Source organism: Pelophylax lessonae (assembly GCF_965119305.1).
Source record: "Pelophylax lessonae genome assembly, chromosome: 1".
Lineage (NCBI taxonomy): Eukaryota > Metazoa > Chordata > Amphibia > Anura > Ranidae > Pelophylax > Pelophylax lessonae.
This window is the reverse complement of record NC_138768.1, coordinates 428,711,116-428,724,932: the sequence shown is the minus strand read 5'-3', so window position 1 is coordinate 428,724,932 and position 13,817 is coordinate 428,711,116. Positions and strand designations below refer to the sequence as shown.

The following is a 13,817-nucleotide window of genomic DNA, read 5'->3' as shown; positions in this document are numbered from 1 at the left end:
CAGCGACACTGGTTCCAGTGAGCCAAAACTAAATTTGCTTAACAACAAACTGCAGTTCCACTGGGTACAGTGAGCCATAACTAAATTTATCAAACCCTAGCACCTATCTAGGAATTTATACATAGTGGACATAGTAACAAATGTCAACGAATCATAACATTTTTTTAATGAAATTAAGAAATGCAATTGTTTAATTCAGGTTATAATTCAAATATGTTTAATGATTTGGATAACAAATGGATCTGAATTCCATTTTATTTTTTAATTTGAATGCACATGACACCAGTCAATATAGTTCAATCAGCTCATGCCATTTCTCTTGGTGGTTTGGACTAGCATCTGAAAGCATCGAACCCTTCTGATGTGAATCCATCCAATTTTATAATATATTGAATATATAGCAATCTTCCAGAAAAACTGTAACATATTTCAAATCTACCTGGACCAATGAATATATGAAACGAATCCCGAAGATGTGAAACAAATTCCGAAAACGAGCCAGGTCAACATACCAAATATGTCGAAATGAAATTCTTCAATGACCTGTTACCTCTAAAACTAAACGAAAACTTCTGTTGTGCACATGTCTAACAAGTGGATGCTCTGGTGGTTCAGTGGGATTAATACACTTCTATTGAATGTCTTCTCTGAAACTTCTCCCTACATCTTCCTGGTACTGTTTTGCTACAAAACTGAGGCATGCTGGTAGTAGGAGAGGTTAACCTGGACTGGCCTACAGTGTTTTGTTTGCCATTGTCAATTCTTCTATACAGTACGTGTATATGTCCTTAACCCAAAGGTTAAGGACTAAAAACTAAAGCATGTCTATGGTCAACAATCTTTCTGCAATTGTTTTCTGCAAAATACCATGGTGTGCCCGTTAACACTTGTGTGATGCCAGACATCGCATGTGATTCATACCGCATTGCTATGCAGATCACATGTGATATCTGTGTGATGCGATTTCAGCCAATGTATGGCTGAAATCACACTGCATTTGCACCAAAATAGTACAGGATCCTTTTTTTCGTTCGCACAGGAATCGGATCACATGGGTGTTCACACCTATGCGATCCAATTCCTGCACCATTTCACAGTTTGCACTGCAATCTGTGAACCAATCTGGGAGTGTCATTAACTTTACATTGACGCCACCAGAGATTCGCAGATCTCAGTGTGAACCACTATGTGATGTGGGAACTGGAACTAAATCACAGGGTTTCCCGCATCGCACCAGTGTGAACCAGGACTTCATGAACTTCTCAGCACACTGCCCACCAGTATTAGGCTCGGTCCACATTGGTGCAATGCGAGAACCCTGCAAATCCACTGCGGGTTCTCGCATCACACCCGACTCGCAGGCAGTTTACACTGCCATATGCAAACTGCTGGGAGTGTCAATGGAAAGTTAATGACACCCCCAGATCAGTTTGCATATTGCAGTGTGAATTGTCAATTCGGACAGGAATCAGATCGCATGGGTGTGAATACCCATACAATCCAATTCTGGTGTGGACCAAAACAATGGTCCTGCACGAGTTTGGTCCAAATGCGATGCAAATTCAGCCATACAATCTGTATGGCTGAATTTGCATCCCACAGACATCGAATGTGATTTGCACAGCAGTGCAGTGCAAATCACATGAGATGTCTAACATCGCTAAAGTGTGAACCGGCCCTTAAAAGTAACTATTTGATATATTCAGTTCTAAACTTAAAGCGGTAGTATCCCGCCTTTTGACACTTTTACCTACAGGTAAGCCTATAATAAGGCTTACCTGTAGGTACAAATAATATCTCCTAAACCGGCACGGCGCGAGCGGCGCATGTGCTCTGAAGGTCCGGGGGACCTTCAATTAAGTTGCCGGGAGCTTGCCGGAAAAATCACTCCCGCGCGCATGCGCGGGAGTGACGTCATCGCGGCTCCGGCCAATCATCGCGCCGGAGCCGTCTCTTCCGGCCAATCAGCGCGCCGGAGCCACTGAACCCGGAAGAGACGACGAGGGACCATGGCAGCGCCCGCAGCGATGTCCGGGGGTCCGTGTCGGGGCTTCGTTTTAAGGTAAGTTACACATAATGGGCTAGTATGCGATGCATACTAGCTCATTATGCCTTTGTCTTGCAGGTTTTTTTTTTTTTATTTTTTTTTTTTATAGAGTTTACAACCGCTTTAAGGTATACCACACAAATGCAGCTCAGATTGCAATACATGCCTCTTTCTGGCTCTGTCCACCACAGTAATTATTTTCTACCACCAGATGTCATCAGTTTTCTGTGATGAATGTTATTCAGCCTGGATTTCTATCACCATTCCACACATTATGCCTTGTAAACTAGGTAGTAAAACTGGGTTCAAGGCCATTAGTGGTACAGTCCATGAAGAAATAATGCATGCCCACTTTACCTAGGTGACATGTGATGATGAATAGGGTCTGTGTGCCCCCTAATGACAGTAAATGAAAATTGAGCTATACTCGCCCCCACTCCAGTGGTCTTCTTCCTGGTACTGATATTCAACTGTTTTGATTGGCTGGACTGAGATGACATTCCTGCTGCACTCGGATGGGAGTTCATTCATCTTGACTGATGTTGAAATTGTACACAGTGCAGACAGGCAAGTAAGAAAATTGAATGCAGAAGAAATAACTGACCTTCTTTTTATCTTCTCAGCCCAAAGTTGACAGGTTCCAACCCTTCTCCCGCTGTATCTAGTTTGGGGAAGAGTTCCTCTTAATCAGAAGCCCATTGCACATACACTATTTTGTCAAAAGTATTAGGATGCCTGCCTTTACACACACATGAACTTTAATGGCATCCCAGTCTTAGTCCATAGGGTTCAATATTGAATTGGCCCAACCTTTGCAGCTTTTACAGCTTCAACTCATCTGTGAATGCTGTCCACAAGGTTTAACCACTTCAATACAGGGCACTTTCACCCTCTTCCTGCCCAGGCCAATTTCAACTTTTGACGCTGTTGCATTATGAATGACAATTGCGCAGTCATGCAACACTGTACCTAAACCAAATTTATGTTATTTTTTTCCCCCACAAATAGAGCTTTCTTTTGGTGGTATTTTATCACCGCAAGGTTTTTTCCTTTTTGCTAAACAAATAAAAAAAGACAGAAAAGTAAAAAAAAAAAAAAAAGTTTTTTGTTTGTTATAAAATATTGTAAATAAATATGTTTTTTCCTGCACTGACAAGCACTGATAAGGCCGCACTGATGAGGCACTGATGGGGTGGCACTAATGGGATGGCACTGATGATGAGGCACTAATATGCAGCACTGATGGGCACTGATAGGTGGCACTGATATGCAGCACCAATGGGCACTGATATGTGGCACTGAAAGGTAGCACTGATATGCAGCATTGATGAGCACTGATAGGCGGCACTGATGGGCACTAATAGGCGGCACTGAGAGGCGGCACTGATGGGTAATGATGGGCACTGGTGGGCAGGACTGATAGATGGCAATCAAGGGGCACTGGTGGGCGGCACTAATAGAGGCCAATGATGGGCAGCACTGATAAGGATGGCACTGATGAGCACTCCCTAAGCACTGAATGGCATCCTTGGTGGCATGGGTGAGCATCCCTGGTGACCATGGGTGGGCATCCCTGGTGGCCATGGGTGGGCAATCCCTAGTGGATCTAGTGGCATCCCCCAAGGGTCTGCACTGGTAATCAATGCTCTGATTAACAGCACAGACCCCCCCCCCCCTGTCAGGAGAGCCACTGATCGGCTCTCCTCTACTCGTGCCTGTCAGGCGCAAACTGAGGAAATCCGATCAACGGCACTTCCTATTTACTATGTGACCAGCTGTGATTGGACACAGCTGGTCACATGGTAAAGAGCCTACATCATAGGCTCTTTACCCAATTCGGAGATGCGGTCTGTCAGAGTGACAACGCACCACCTATCGCCGCTCTGCGTGCGGGATAGAGCAACCACTTTGCGGCTGTCATTTTGTTATAAAACGGGCGGGAAGTGGTTAAGAATGTCTCTATGGGAATATTTGACCATTCTTCTAGAAGCGTATTTGTGAGGTCAGGCACTGATGTTGGGCGAGAAGGCCTGGCTTGCAGTCTCTGCTCAAAATTCATTCCAAAGGTGTTTTATTGGGTTGAGGTCAGGACTCTGCGCAAGCCAGTCAAGTCCCTCCACCCCAGAATCGCTCATCTATGTCTTTGTGGGCCTTGCTTTATACACTGGTGTGCAGTCATGTTGGAACAGGAAGGGGCCATCCCCAAACTGTTCCCACAAGGCTGGGAACATGAAATTGTCCAAAATGTCTTCGTATGGTAACACCTTAAGAGTTTCTTTTACTGGAACTAAGGGGCCAAGCCCAACCCATGACAAACAAACCCACACCATAATCCCCCCTTAACTAAATGATTTGGACCAATGGACAAAGCAAGGTCCATAAAGACATAGATGAGTGAGTTTGGGGTGGAGGAACTTGACTGGCCTGCACAGAGTCCTGACCTCTACCCAATAGAACACCTTTGGAATGAATTAGAGCAGAGACTGTGAGCCAGGCCTTCTAATCTAACATCAGTGCCTGACCTCACAAACGTCCTTCCGAAAATCGGAAAGGAAAATTTCGTCCGATGAACGATCTGCCGATTTTCGGATTATTAGTATAGTGCTTTCGACAGCCGATTACAAAATCTGGATGTGCAGGCTATAAAATTTTTATCGTACGTCAACACAAGTCCAATTTTCATTTTAATTAGTACAGTTTTCGTCCGAAAAAAAACGTAAGAGCAAGACTAGGCATGCTCAGAAATGAAAGGACACATACAAAACAATTCAACACATGACATCACTTCTGAAGTTGAATTCTGTCGTACAGGAATTTTCATATGAAAGTAACCTCTTCACTTTCCATATGAGACTAGCATGCAACAAAAATCGGACACAAGATCGTTCGATAATCTGATCATGTGTACGAGGCTTAAGGCTTGATACACACTATACAACTTTTGTTGTTAGATATCCTTTAGATTTACCTTTTCTATGTAGTGCAAGGCCCTGCCTGACTGCATACAAATTGAAAGTGTTTAGGTCTGACCTCATATTATATGGTTTTGGTAAATCTAAAGGAAAAAATCTAATTGTATAGTGTGTATCCAGCTTAAGACTGGGATGCCGTTAAAGTTCATGTGCGCGTAAAGGCAGGTGTCCCAATACTTTTGACATTATAGTGTACATGGTGATACACTGAGATATAAATATTCTGTGTACCACATCAGTTAACCTAAACCTTTGCAAAAACTCTCCATCTCCAAATTTGTTTTTTACTATTTTTTTTTTTTACCCTTTTTTAAATATTTTAGATCTTATTCTTAACCTCCTTCAAAGCATGTACAAAGCATAATTTAGCTGTTAGCTGAAATTTCCCCTTTAACAAATACTGCCACTTACAGGAGGGAGGAGCCTGTATAAATACACACGCTTGCCAGACGCATTTAGAAACTTCCTGAAACTGGGATAACTTTCATCATAGGACAATGAGGTAAAATAGACGATTATGTTTCTTCACAAAATATTTTTTTGTTCATTTTTTTGCAACTTGTTGTATATCAGTTATCTGTAACTGGGAATCGGTGTCTTTAGTTATTGTTAAAAGATTTGATACTGTGGGTCATCTAAGGACACATTCTGTGTCCTATTTTTGCACAGGTTAATCTTAATGGAAACTCGACTTATGCTGCCACACGGTGTATCACAATGCTACGCAATGTTAACGGTAAAATTTGTTTCGCAAGAGGCAAATCGCCATACATGCAACAACTACAAAGTATACTTAAAGCGCTATTAAACCCTAAAACATAAATGTTTTAAATTGCAGCTTACCAGATGTGATGGTCAAATTCATTTACTTTTTTAGGCATTTTTCCTTTATTCTCACCTGGTGATCTGGCCAGTAATTCTGTTATTTACCAACTTTTAACAGACCAAGCTGTACAGAAAAGTAGCAGTTAGAGGGTTTGTAGGTGGGATGCAGCAAAGTGCAGCAGGATAACACACTAATGGGCCATACACACTATACAATTGTCTTTAGATTTTTTCTTTAGATTTACCAAAACCATATAATATGAGGTCAAACCTAAACACTTTCAATTTGTATGCAATCAGGCAGGCCCCTAGAAAAGGTAAATCTAAGGGAAATCTGACAACAAAAGTTGTATAGTGTGTATCCAACTTTAGTTCCAGTGTAGTGAAAGAACCTGTATTGAAATATTGCAAAGACAGTTCACAAACAACCCAGCAGGAAGGCAGCCTAACTGGGAACACATACAGTTCTAACAGTGTGTAGAGAGCAGACTGCAACTGACTGTCAGCATCTGTAACAAGGAGAACAATTTGGCCTGGCCATCTTTTGTCCAACAGGCAGGTGTCCAGAGGGGTTGCGAGCCCTATGCTTTCCCTCCTCATCAGGAACCTTTTCCTGCCGCTAGTGCTGTCCCTAACAGGCAGGGTACCTGTCCATACTCTACCAACTTGCAAATGCGTGCCAAACCTGAGAGCCAGGGCCTTAAATAGGCTCTGTATGATCCAAGATGTCTGTCAGCATCACATGGGTGCTTTCCCAGTGACCCAGGAAACCATAGAAAAACTACGTTCCTCTTAAAGTGGAGTTCCACCCATTTTCGTAACTTTAGATGTATGTAATCCCCTTTAAAACGACTTTTACCAATGGAAACTTTTTTTTTTTTTGCTAGTAAATTACTTATTTTCTAGTTTATTCCACCTCTCCTCACTTCCGGGTCCAATCGGCGATGACGTCATTCGGCGATTCGCAGTGTGTGCTGGGATGTATTCCATGCCAGAAATCTCGCAGTATTACCCCGCCTCCTCTCAGTGAGTTGTACTGTATGCATTGTATTCAGGACGTGCTGCTCAGTGAGGATATAATGCTTTCAGTCCTCGCTCACTGAGAGGGGGCGGAGGCGGGGCAGAGAATGCCCTGAATACAATGCATACAGTAAAACTCACTGAGAGGAGGCGGGGCGGAGGCGGGGCAGGTCACGGCCTGAATACACACAGTTCAGCTCAGCTCCTGGGTAATACTGCAAGATTTCTGGCATGGAATACATCCCAGCACACACTGCGAATCGCTGAATGACGTCATCGCCGATCGCACCCGGAAGTGAGGAGAGGTGGAATAAACTAGAAAATAAGGTATTTACTAGCAAAAAAAAAAAAAAAGTTTCCATTGGTAAAAGTCGTTTTAAAGGGGATTACATAGATCTATGTAATCCAACGTATTAAAAATGGGTGGAACTCCTCTTTAACTTCCCCTCCAACTACAGTGCTGCTGCGAAGAGCGTCACCTACAGTGGAAAAAGTAGGCTGCACCTGCCTACAGGTTGAAACAAACCATTTACCACTGACAGGGGTGCTTACAATGATCAGCTTTTAACCATATATGTAAAACCTTTATCCCAAAAGGAAAAACTGTTACTGTAACTGCATGTAGCCAGGTTGAAATATGGCGTTATAGTGTTGACTTGCGATTTAAGCCTGGATCAATTGCTCCTTTAAGAACTGTGGAAAAGAAGATGGGTCTCTACCAGGGAGTGGTGAACTGGATTATGGGGGATTACGTTTGAAAGAAGGCGGAGACCATGCATTGATGGATTGACTGGACCACACTCCCAGAGAGCCTTGAGAGATCCGCGGAGGATCATGGGAGGAGAGATAAATTGGGGGCGGGGTCAGATACATGCTCTCTTGCTTCAAGGGACTCATGGAGTGTGGGTGTACGGAGGAGAGCAGCTGAGCGGACTGATCAGGAGAGAGGCCGGAGGACGAGGCCTAGCTTGCGGAGAGAGGACAGCGGAAGTCACGGTGAGGTGACCGGTCCAGTGTGGGGGATTGAAAGGACAGAGAGCGGTGCGGAGATAGAGAGAGGCCTACACACTGAGAGTGCTGAAGTTGCCTATGACGCAGCATCAGAGAGAGAGAGAGAATCCTGTAAAGGGCTGTGACGATCTCTGCTGGACACTGTCGCTACAGTAAAGTGCCAGGTGATCTGTTGAAAATCACAAGTATGTAAACAAAAAAAAAAAATGCCGTGTAAAATAGGCCCTTACCCCTGTTAAGGTTAAGGTTACCCATGCTTGCTTTTTACTTGCTACAATAAAATGTTTTTTTGATTTTACAATTGGTTTTGGTTCTGATCCTTCTACTCCCACTGGCCCGCAAAGCCCCGCCTTTTTCTATCCCAATGTTTTTCATTAAAATCACAAGTATATCTATATCTGCATACAGCATACATTTACACTAGGATCTGGATATCACCTGTACCCCTGTTGTGGATTACAAAATCACTTTTGTGCTGCCACGCAGCTTTAACTGTCTAGCAGTTGTTATTACATGTTATGTTATGCTATGTTATTGGTATCTTCCTTGCACCCCTGCTGTTTCTGGCTAGATGGTTTCTCCCATCCTCCATTTTTCTGCTGTAACTGCCATTTTGTTTAGTTGTTATGAGGAGACTGCAGAGCGAGGAAGCTGTGTAACTTCATTGTAAATTTACCTATGGAAAAGCCTCTATGTTTATGCCTTTGCTAACTTGAAGCATAAAGAAGCATTGGAGAACACCTCTGGAGTCTTTATTCATTGAGTAAACTATCTGTTAAAGCCATCATTCAACCTGCTGCACACACTTACAGACTGGGTATCTACAAGAGGGTCACAGGTACAATCGATGCTGAGACAGAACAACTTTACTAAGTGATTAGAGCTCCAACTGCCGGCGAAGAACCGCAAGGCCTTGCTAGGGTAGTGACTCCATTCATTAATCCTTAAAGGGGGCCCCCAGATTTTAGATTTTTTAATGCCAGTAGTTTAGATTTAATCTTTTTGACCTAGATGACAGAACAGTTATTGCTGAGTATATTAAGTTCAAGTTGCTTAATAGTGAATAATATATTATTTCATCATAGTCGCTCTCACTTACTACATATATATAATACAATATATATTGTTAATTATCTGATTTAAGTTGGAGTTTGTGTCTTAAGTCCCACATCCATTATTGGGACTTGGGAGATCAAACTCTCCCTAATTCCTGATTGCATATTTGTTATGTTGAGTCTGTATCTGTTGCCTTTAAATTAATCCAGTAAACAGTTACACTGGTATATAAGTGTCAAGAGTATTACTATTCCAATATGTCTGAACCTGTAGTGCCCAGCGGGTCAGAGATGTCTTAGGGTCTAGGGAGTGCAGAGGAGGGGCTATTACCAAGCAGCCCCCATGCGGGTCGTGCTACATGCATATAAAGTGTTAGCTGGAGTTCAGCTTCAGTTTGTTAGCCAAGTCCATCTATATCTGCTAGTCTAAAGCTGGATACACACTATACAATTTTCTTTAGATTTTTTTCTTTAGATTTACCAAAACCATATAATATGAGGTCAAACCTAAACACTTTCAATTTGTATGCAATCAGGCAGGCCCTTAAGGCCCGTACACACGTACCGATCGTCGGCATACAAACGTCGGTGGACGAAGGATCTGCCGATTGTACGCGTGTTAGTATGGTGCCTCCGACAGATGTCTGCGCACAATCCGCGGACAAAAGTCTTTCGTGCAAACATGAAAATATTTGTATGCCGACACCAGAACGGACGATTGTTCGCCTGTCAGTACACAATTCGGCCGACAGACCGCAGATTTGCAAGACTGGGCATGCTCAGAAAATAGAAAACACAGGGAAAGTTAACCATTACATGACATCACTTCTGCAGTCGGCGGACAAAATTCTTGTGCTGTCCTTGTGCTGTCTTTGCACTTTTCAGCAGACACCGACATCCCGGGGAGAAAAGAGGAACATTTGTAAGCCGACCATCGGTACGTGTGTATGGGGCATTACACTACATAGTTGAAGGTAAATGTAAAGAAACTCTAACAACAAAAGTCGTGTAGTGTGTATCCAGCCTAACACTACCCTCTCACCAGATTGACAATGCTGCTGTCCAAACATGGCTCCATTCCTCCTCAATCAATAGTGGAGACACTGTAAGTCAGGAGGTGTGTTACTGGCTGGATCACCAGGTGAAATAAAGGGGAAAAAGCCTAAAAAAGTGAACTAATGCAGCCACCACATCTAAGAATTGGTAAACTGCAATATGTTTTTTGGGTTAAACACCGCTTTAAGCCCCCATTTACACCGGTGTGACTTATCAGGTGATTTGACAGATCTAAATCGCATGACAAGTCCCACGCTATTGTCGGCAATGAAACTGTTCAAATCAGTGCGACTCTGCCGTGCTGCACCGATTTGAAAAATAAGTTGCAGCACTATTTTTCCAATTTCAGGAGCGATTTGCATAGACATCTGTGCATGAAATTGCACCAATGTTAGGCAAGTCGCACCTTAAGTCGTATTGACATGCAGCTTTGAAATTCTGCGATTTCAAGTGAAGTCAGATTTAATGTGAACGGGGGCCAATGCTAAACTCCAAACAGATATAGATAACATCTGTGAATCCATGTAGGCCTTGTTTACATGGGGGACAGACATCCCAAGTCTCCCACGACTTGCGGGAGTCTCCCGCCTTTGGCCAGAGGCTCACGGACACCCGCAAGTGCCGTGTGATTTCTCGGCTGTTGCGGGAGACTTAGGATGTCTGCAGTCAGTGACAGAGCCGCTGCTTCCTGTATAGTCCTGGCTATGTCACAGGCGGAGTGATATGAAATGCACACCATCTGTGACGGGAGCCATACAGAAAGCAGCGGCTCTACCTCCATTCCAGCCCTGAGCTCACCTATCAAAGTGTGTATTTATGGAGACTGATATGCTTTTGGTAGGGGCTAAGCATGTTCTCAAAAATAAACAGTATATAAATGCTTGCGCTCAACCAACGCCACTAATGTGAACCACTGCAACTCAGATATACTTAATATTGGACCAATATTACCTGCCAGCAGTGCCAGCAGTACCCACCAGCATTACCCGCCAGCAGTACCTACCAGCATTGCCCGCCAGCAGTAACCACCAACATTACCCACCAGCAGTACCCGCCAGCAGTAACCACCAGCATTATCAGCCAGCAATAACTGCCAGAAGTACCCGACAGAAGTACCCGCCAGCAGTAATCGGTTTTGGAAGCTCGGAGACCCCACATTGATGGCCCTGGCCTCCTCCTCACTACTCACGCTTGCTGAAGAAGCCCCGACTGCCGCCGGCCATCTTTTCTCCTTAATGGGGATGGTAGCAGACCTTGTCCCTGCTGCGGTGGCCTTTGGCGCATCAAGTGGCCACTTCCCGGCCTGCACTACTTGCATGCACCCCTTTTCTGGCAATTGGGTTTCTCTTGCTACACAGGCTGAACCACTGCCAGGTTGCATGGCCTCCAGCTGCATCAGCACCCTGACGACTCCTCTCCCACCTCCGCGGAGAGGTCCGGACTCCAGAATTGACATGACCCAAGTGACTCCTCACACACAGCTGTCTGGGCCGACCCTCACTCTTCTCCGCCCACAGCAGCAGATAGCCGCGGTGCCCACACTGGCTCCACACCCGCACCCGCATGGTCACACTCACACACAGAGGAGATACCAGGCCTAAGTGCTCCACACCTCCTCCGGTGCACAGTGCCAGTCCTCCATTGGGCACCATCTGCACTCCTGTATCCCACAGGACAGTTGCCTTGGGGTCTCTGGTCTGCTCCCGGGTCTGCCCAGCAGGTTCTTCGCCAGCAGGTGAAACTTTCACTGGTGCGCTCTTTCTCTCTCCGATACTCTCCATGTTGCCTCTCCTCACACGTGTCTCCCTCTCAGCCACACCCGAAGGAGGAAGTAACGTATGGACTTTCCATGTCACTCCTGATTGGCTGGGCGCGAACAACGTCTCCACCCACATTCCTTGTTTGGCGGTGGCTCCACCTCCTAGGCAGAACTGTTCAGCGCGCGCTTTCCCGCGCGGTGCAGTAACCCCTCCAATGCCGCTCTCTCTCATCTTAGCCGACATGGAAGTTACTGCAAAGTGGACCAAGCCCCTAGCCAGACATGCATCCACTCTTCTTGCTCGTACCAGGGCCCCAGCTGCGTCTCCCTCACCTTGAGCCAGCTGTCCCTCTTTGCCAGTCCAGAGAATTGTCCCGCTGTCATATGCACGGTCAACAGTCCTCTTCCCAGCACCTGTACAAGCAAGGCCCATCGCCATACTGTCTCCGAAGAAAGCTCCACTGCCCTTCCTGGCATGGCCGACAGCTATCGTCACAGTCCTGACACTGTCACTATACGGAATAATTGTTCCGCTATCATATGCACGGTCAACATCATTCCATGTAGTCTTGACCCACACGCGGCCCCCGACACACACCGATCCATGTGCCCCTGGCCGCCATTTTCTCCATTCACACTGGCACTTTTTCCTGTTAAGCAGATACAGTCCTTTTTCACGAACAGAGGCTTTTCTTCCGCCTCCCAGTACTTCACAGAGGCATACATGTTATAGCTTAAGTGGAAGACTCCCGCCATCGGTGAACATATATTGCAGTTCTGACTGAAATCTCTGCGTTTGCCACAGGCAACCTTCAAGGTGCATTTCTATCTTCATCCCACTCTCCCTATCTCCTGTAGAGCAGGCCTCACACTTGGATTGATCATTAGAACAAAGTCCCGGAGAAAAAAATTAAGATTTTTAAAATTTTCTTCGGCTGTTGCCATTAGCAACTGGGCCATTAACCCAGGGCGACATCCTGGATGAGCCCCTAAATGTAGCGCTACTCCCAAGGAAGCTGCTGGTTATGGGTTCCCCCGGGTTACCATTAGCAACAACAGAACATTCTGGCATTTTCCCAAGTGTTTTACCTCAGACAAGAATCAGTCCAGTATCTTTTGGTTTTTATGTTTTATTTGGAACTTGGATAGGAGAAGGGATGAGTGGGATACTCCAACCAAATAAAACTATGCACAATAGGCAGGGATGACTTGAAGAAATGCTGGTTAACGCTGGCTAACGCAGAGTAACACTGAGCTGAGTAACGCTAAAATTGAGCTAGTCACGGCTAGGCCGCTGCTTCACTTTGCCCTTGGCTGTGAAAGGTTTTACTTAAGCTTCCTGAGGTAAACTCTATCCTGAGGTAAGCTGTACTCTGAAGTAGACTGTACTGCTGAACAACTTCAGGGCCCTTCCTGGCACCCTCTTTATCTCTGTCTTCAGGGGTTAACTACTTGGCACCGCCTTTACTGTAACACTCTGAGTGAGCTGGCTCCTTGATCCCCTGACTTCTCTGGAGTGGTCCCCTCTCTTAGGCAGTCCCTTAGGCAGATGCCTCAGTACTCACAATACTGTTTTTCCCAAAGTCCTCTGCCCAACAGCTCCACGGGTCAGCACACTGGATCCTCTGCTGCCCAGCTCCACTCCTGGTCCCTAGGCTGACCGCCTGGACCACCTTCCTCACTCTGCAGGAGAAGAGACAGCCGTCCACCTCCTCCTGGGACTTTTCTCCCACCAAAAGACACCCTGTCACTTCCCCCCTCCGGATTTATTCCCAATTCCAGGATGAATTGCAGCAATGCCCGCCCACTGGGACAGTCATAAACACTGGTGTGCTATTGGTTAGGTTTCCTAACCAATGATAAGCAGAAAGAGCCACTCTATGGATTTGCCTAGCACCTACCTAGGAGGGTGCTACATGCTGACAGACAGATATTGCCAGATGTGCTCTCCAGAAGCACAAACAAATGATTAAGGTTGATTTTTGCCTATAGTTTCAATTTAACTCCCTATTGCACAGTAGAGTTAACATGGATGGAAAGGCAAACTAAAACCAATTGCTCCATGGCACTTT

General features: G+C 45.2%; 1 protein-coding gene across 1 annotated transcript in view; it reads left to right on the top strand.

The window, feature by feature from the left end:
• Positions 1 to 5,435: 5,435 nt before the first annotated feature.
• LOC309553701 (prostaglandin reductase 1-like) overlaps positions 5,436 to 13,817 on the top strand; it is a 56,110-nt gene continuing 47,728 nt past the window's right edge. Inside the window, exon 1 of the mRNA XM_082255074.1 lies at positions 5,436 to 5,521. Within this exon, the coding sequence (XP_082111200.1) occupies positions 5,517 to 5,521 (5 nt within the window). The 5' untranslated portion in view covers positions 5,436 to 5,516. The remainder of the gene's footprint in view (positions 5,522 to 13,817) is intronic.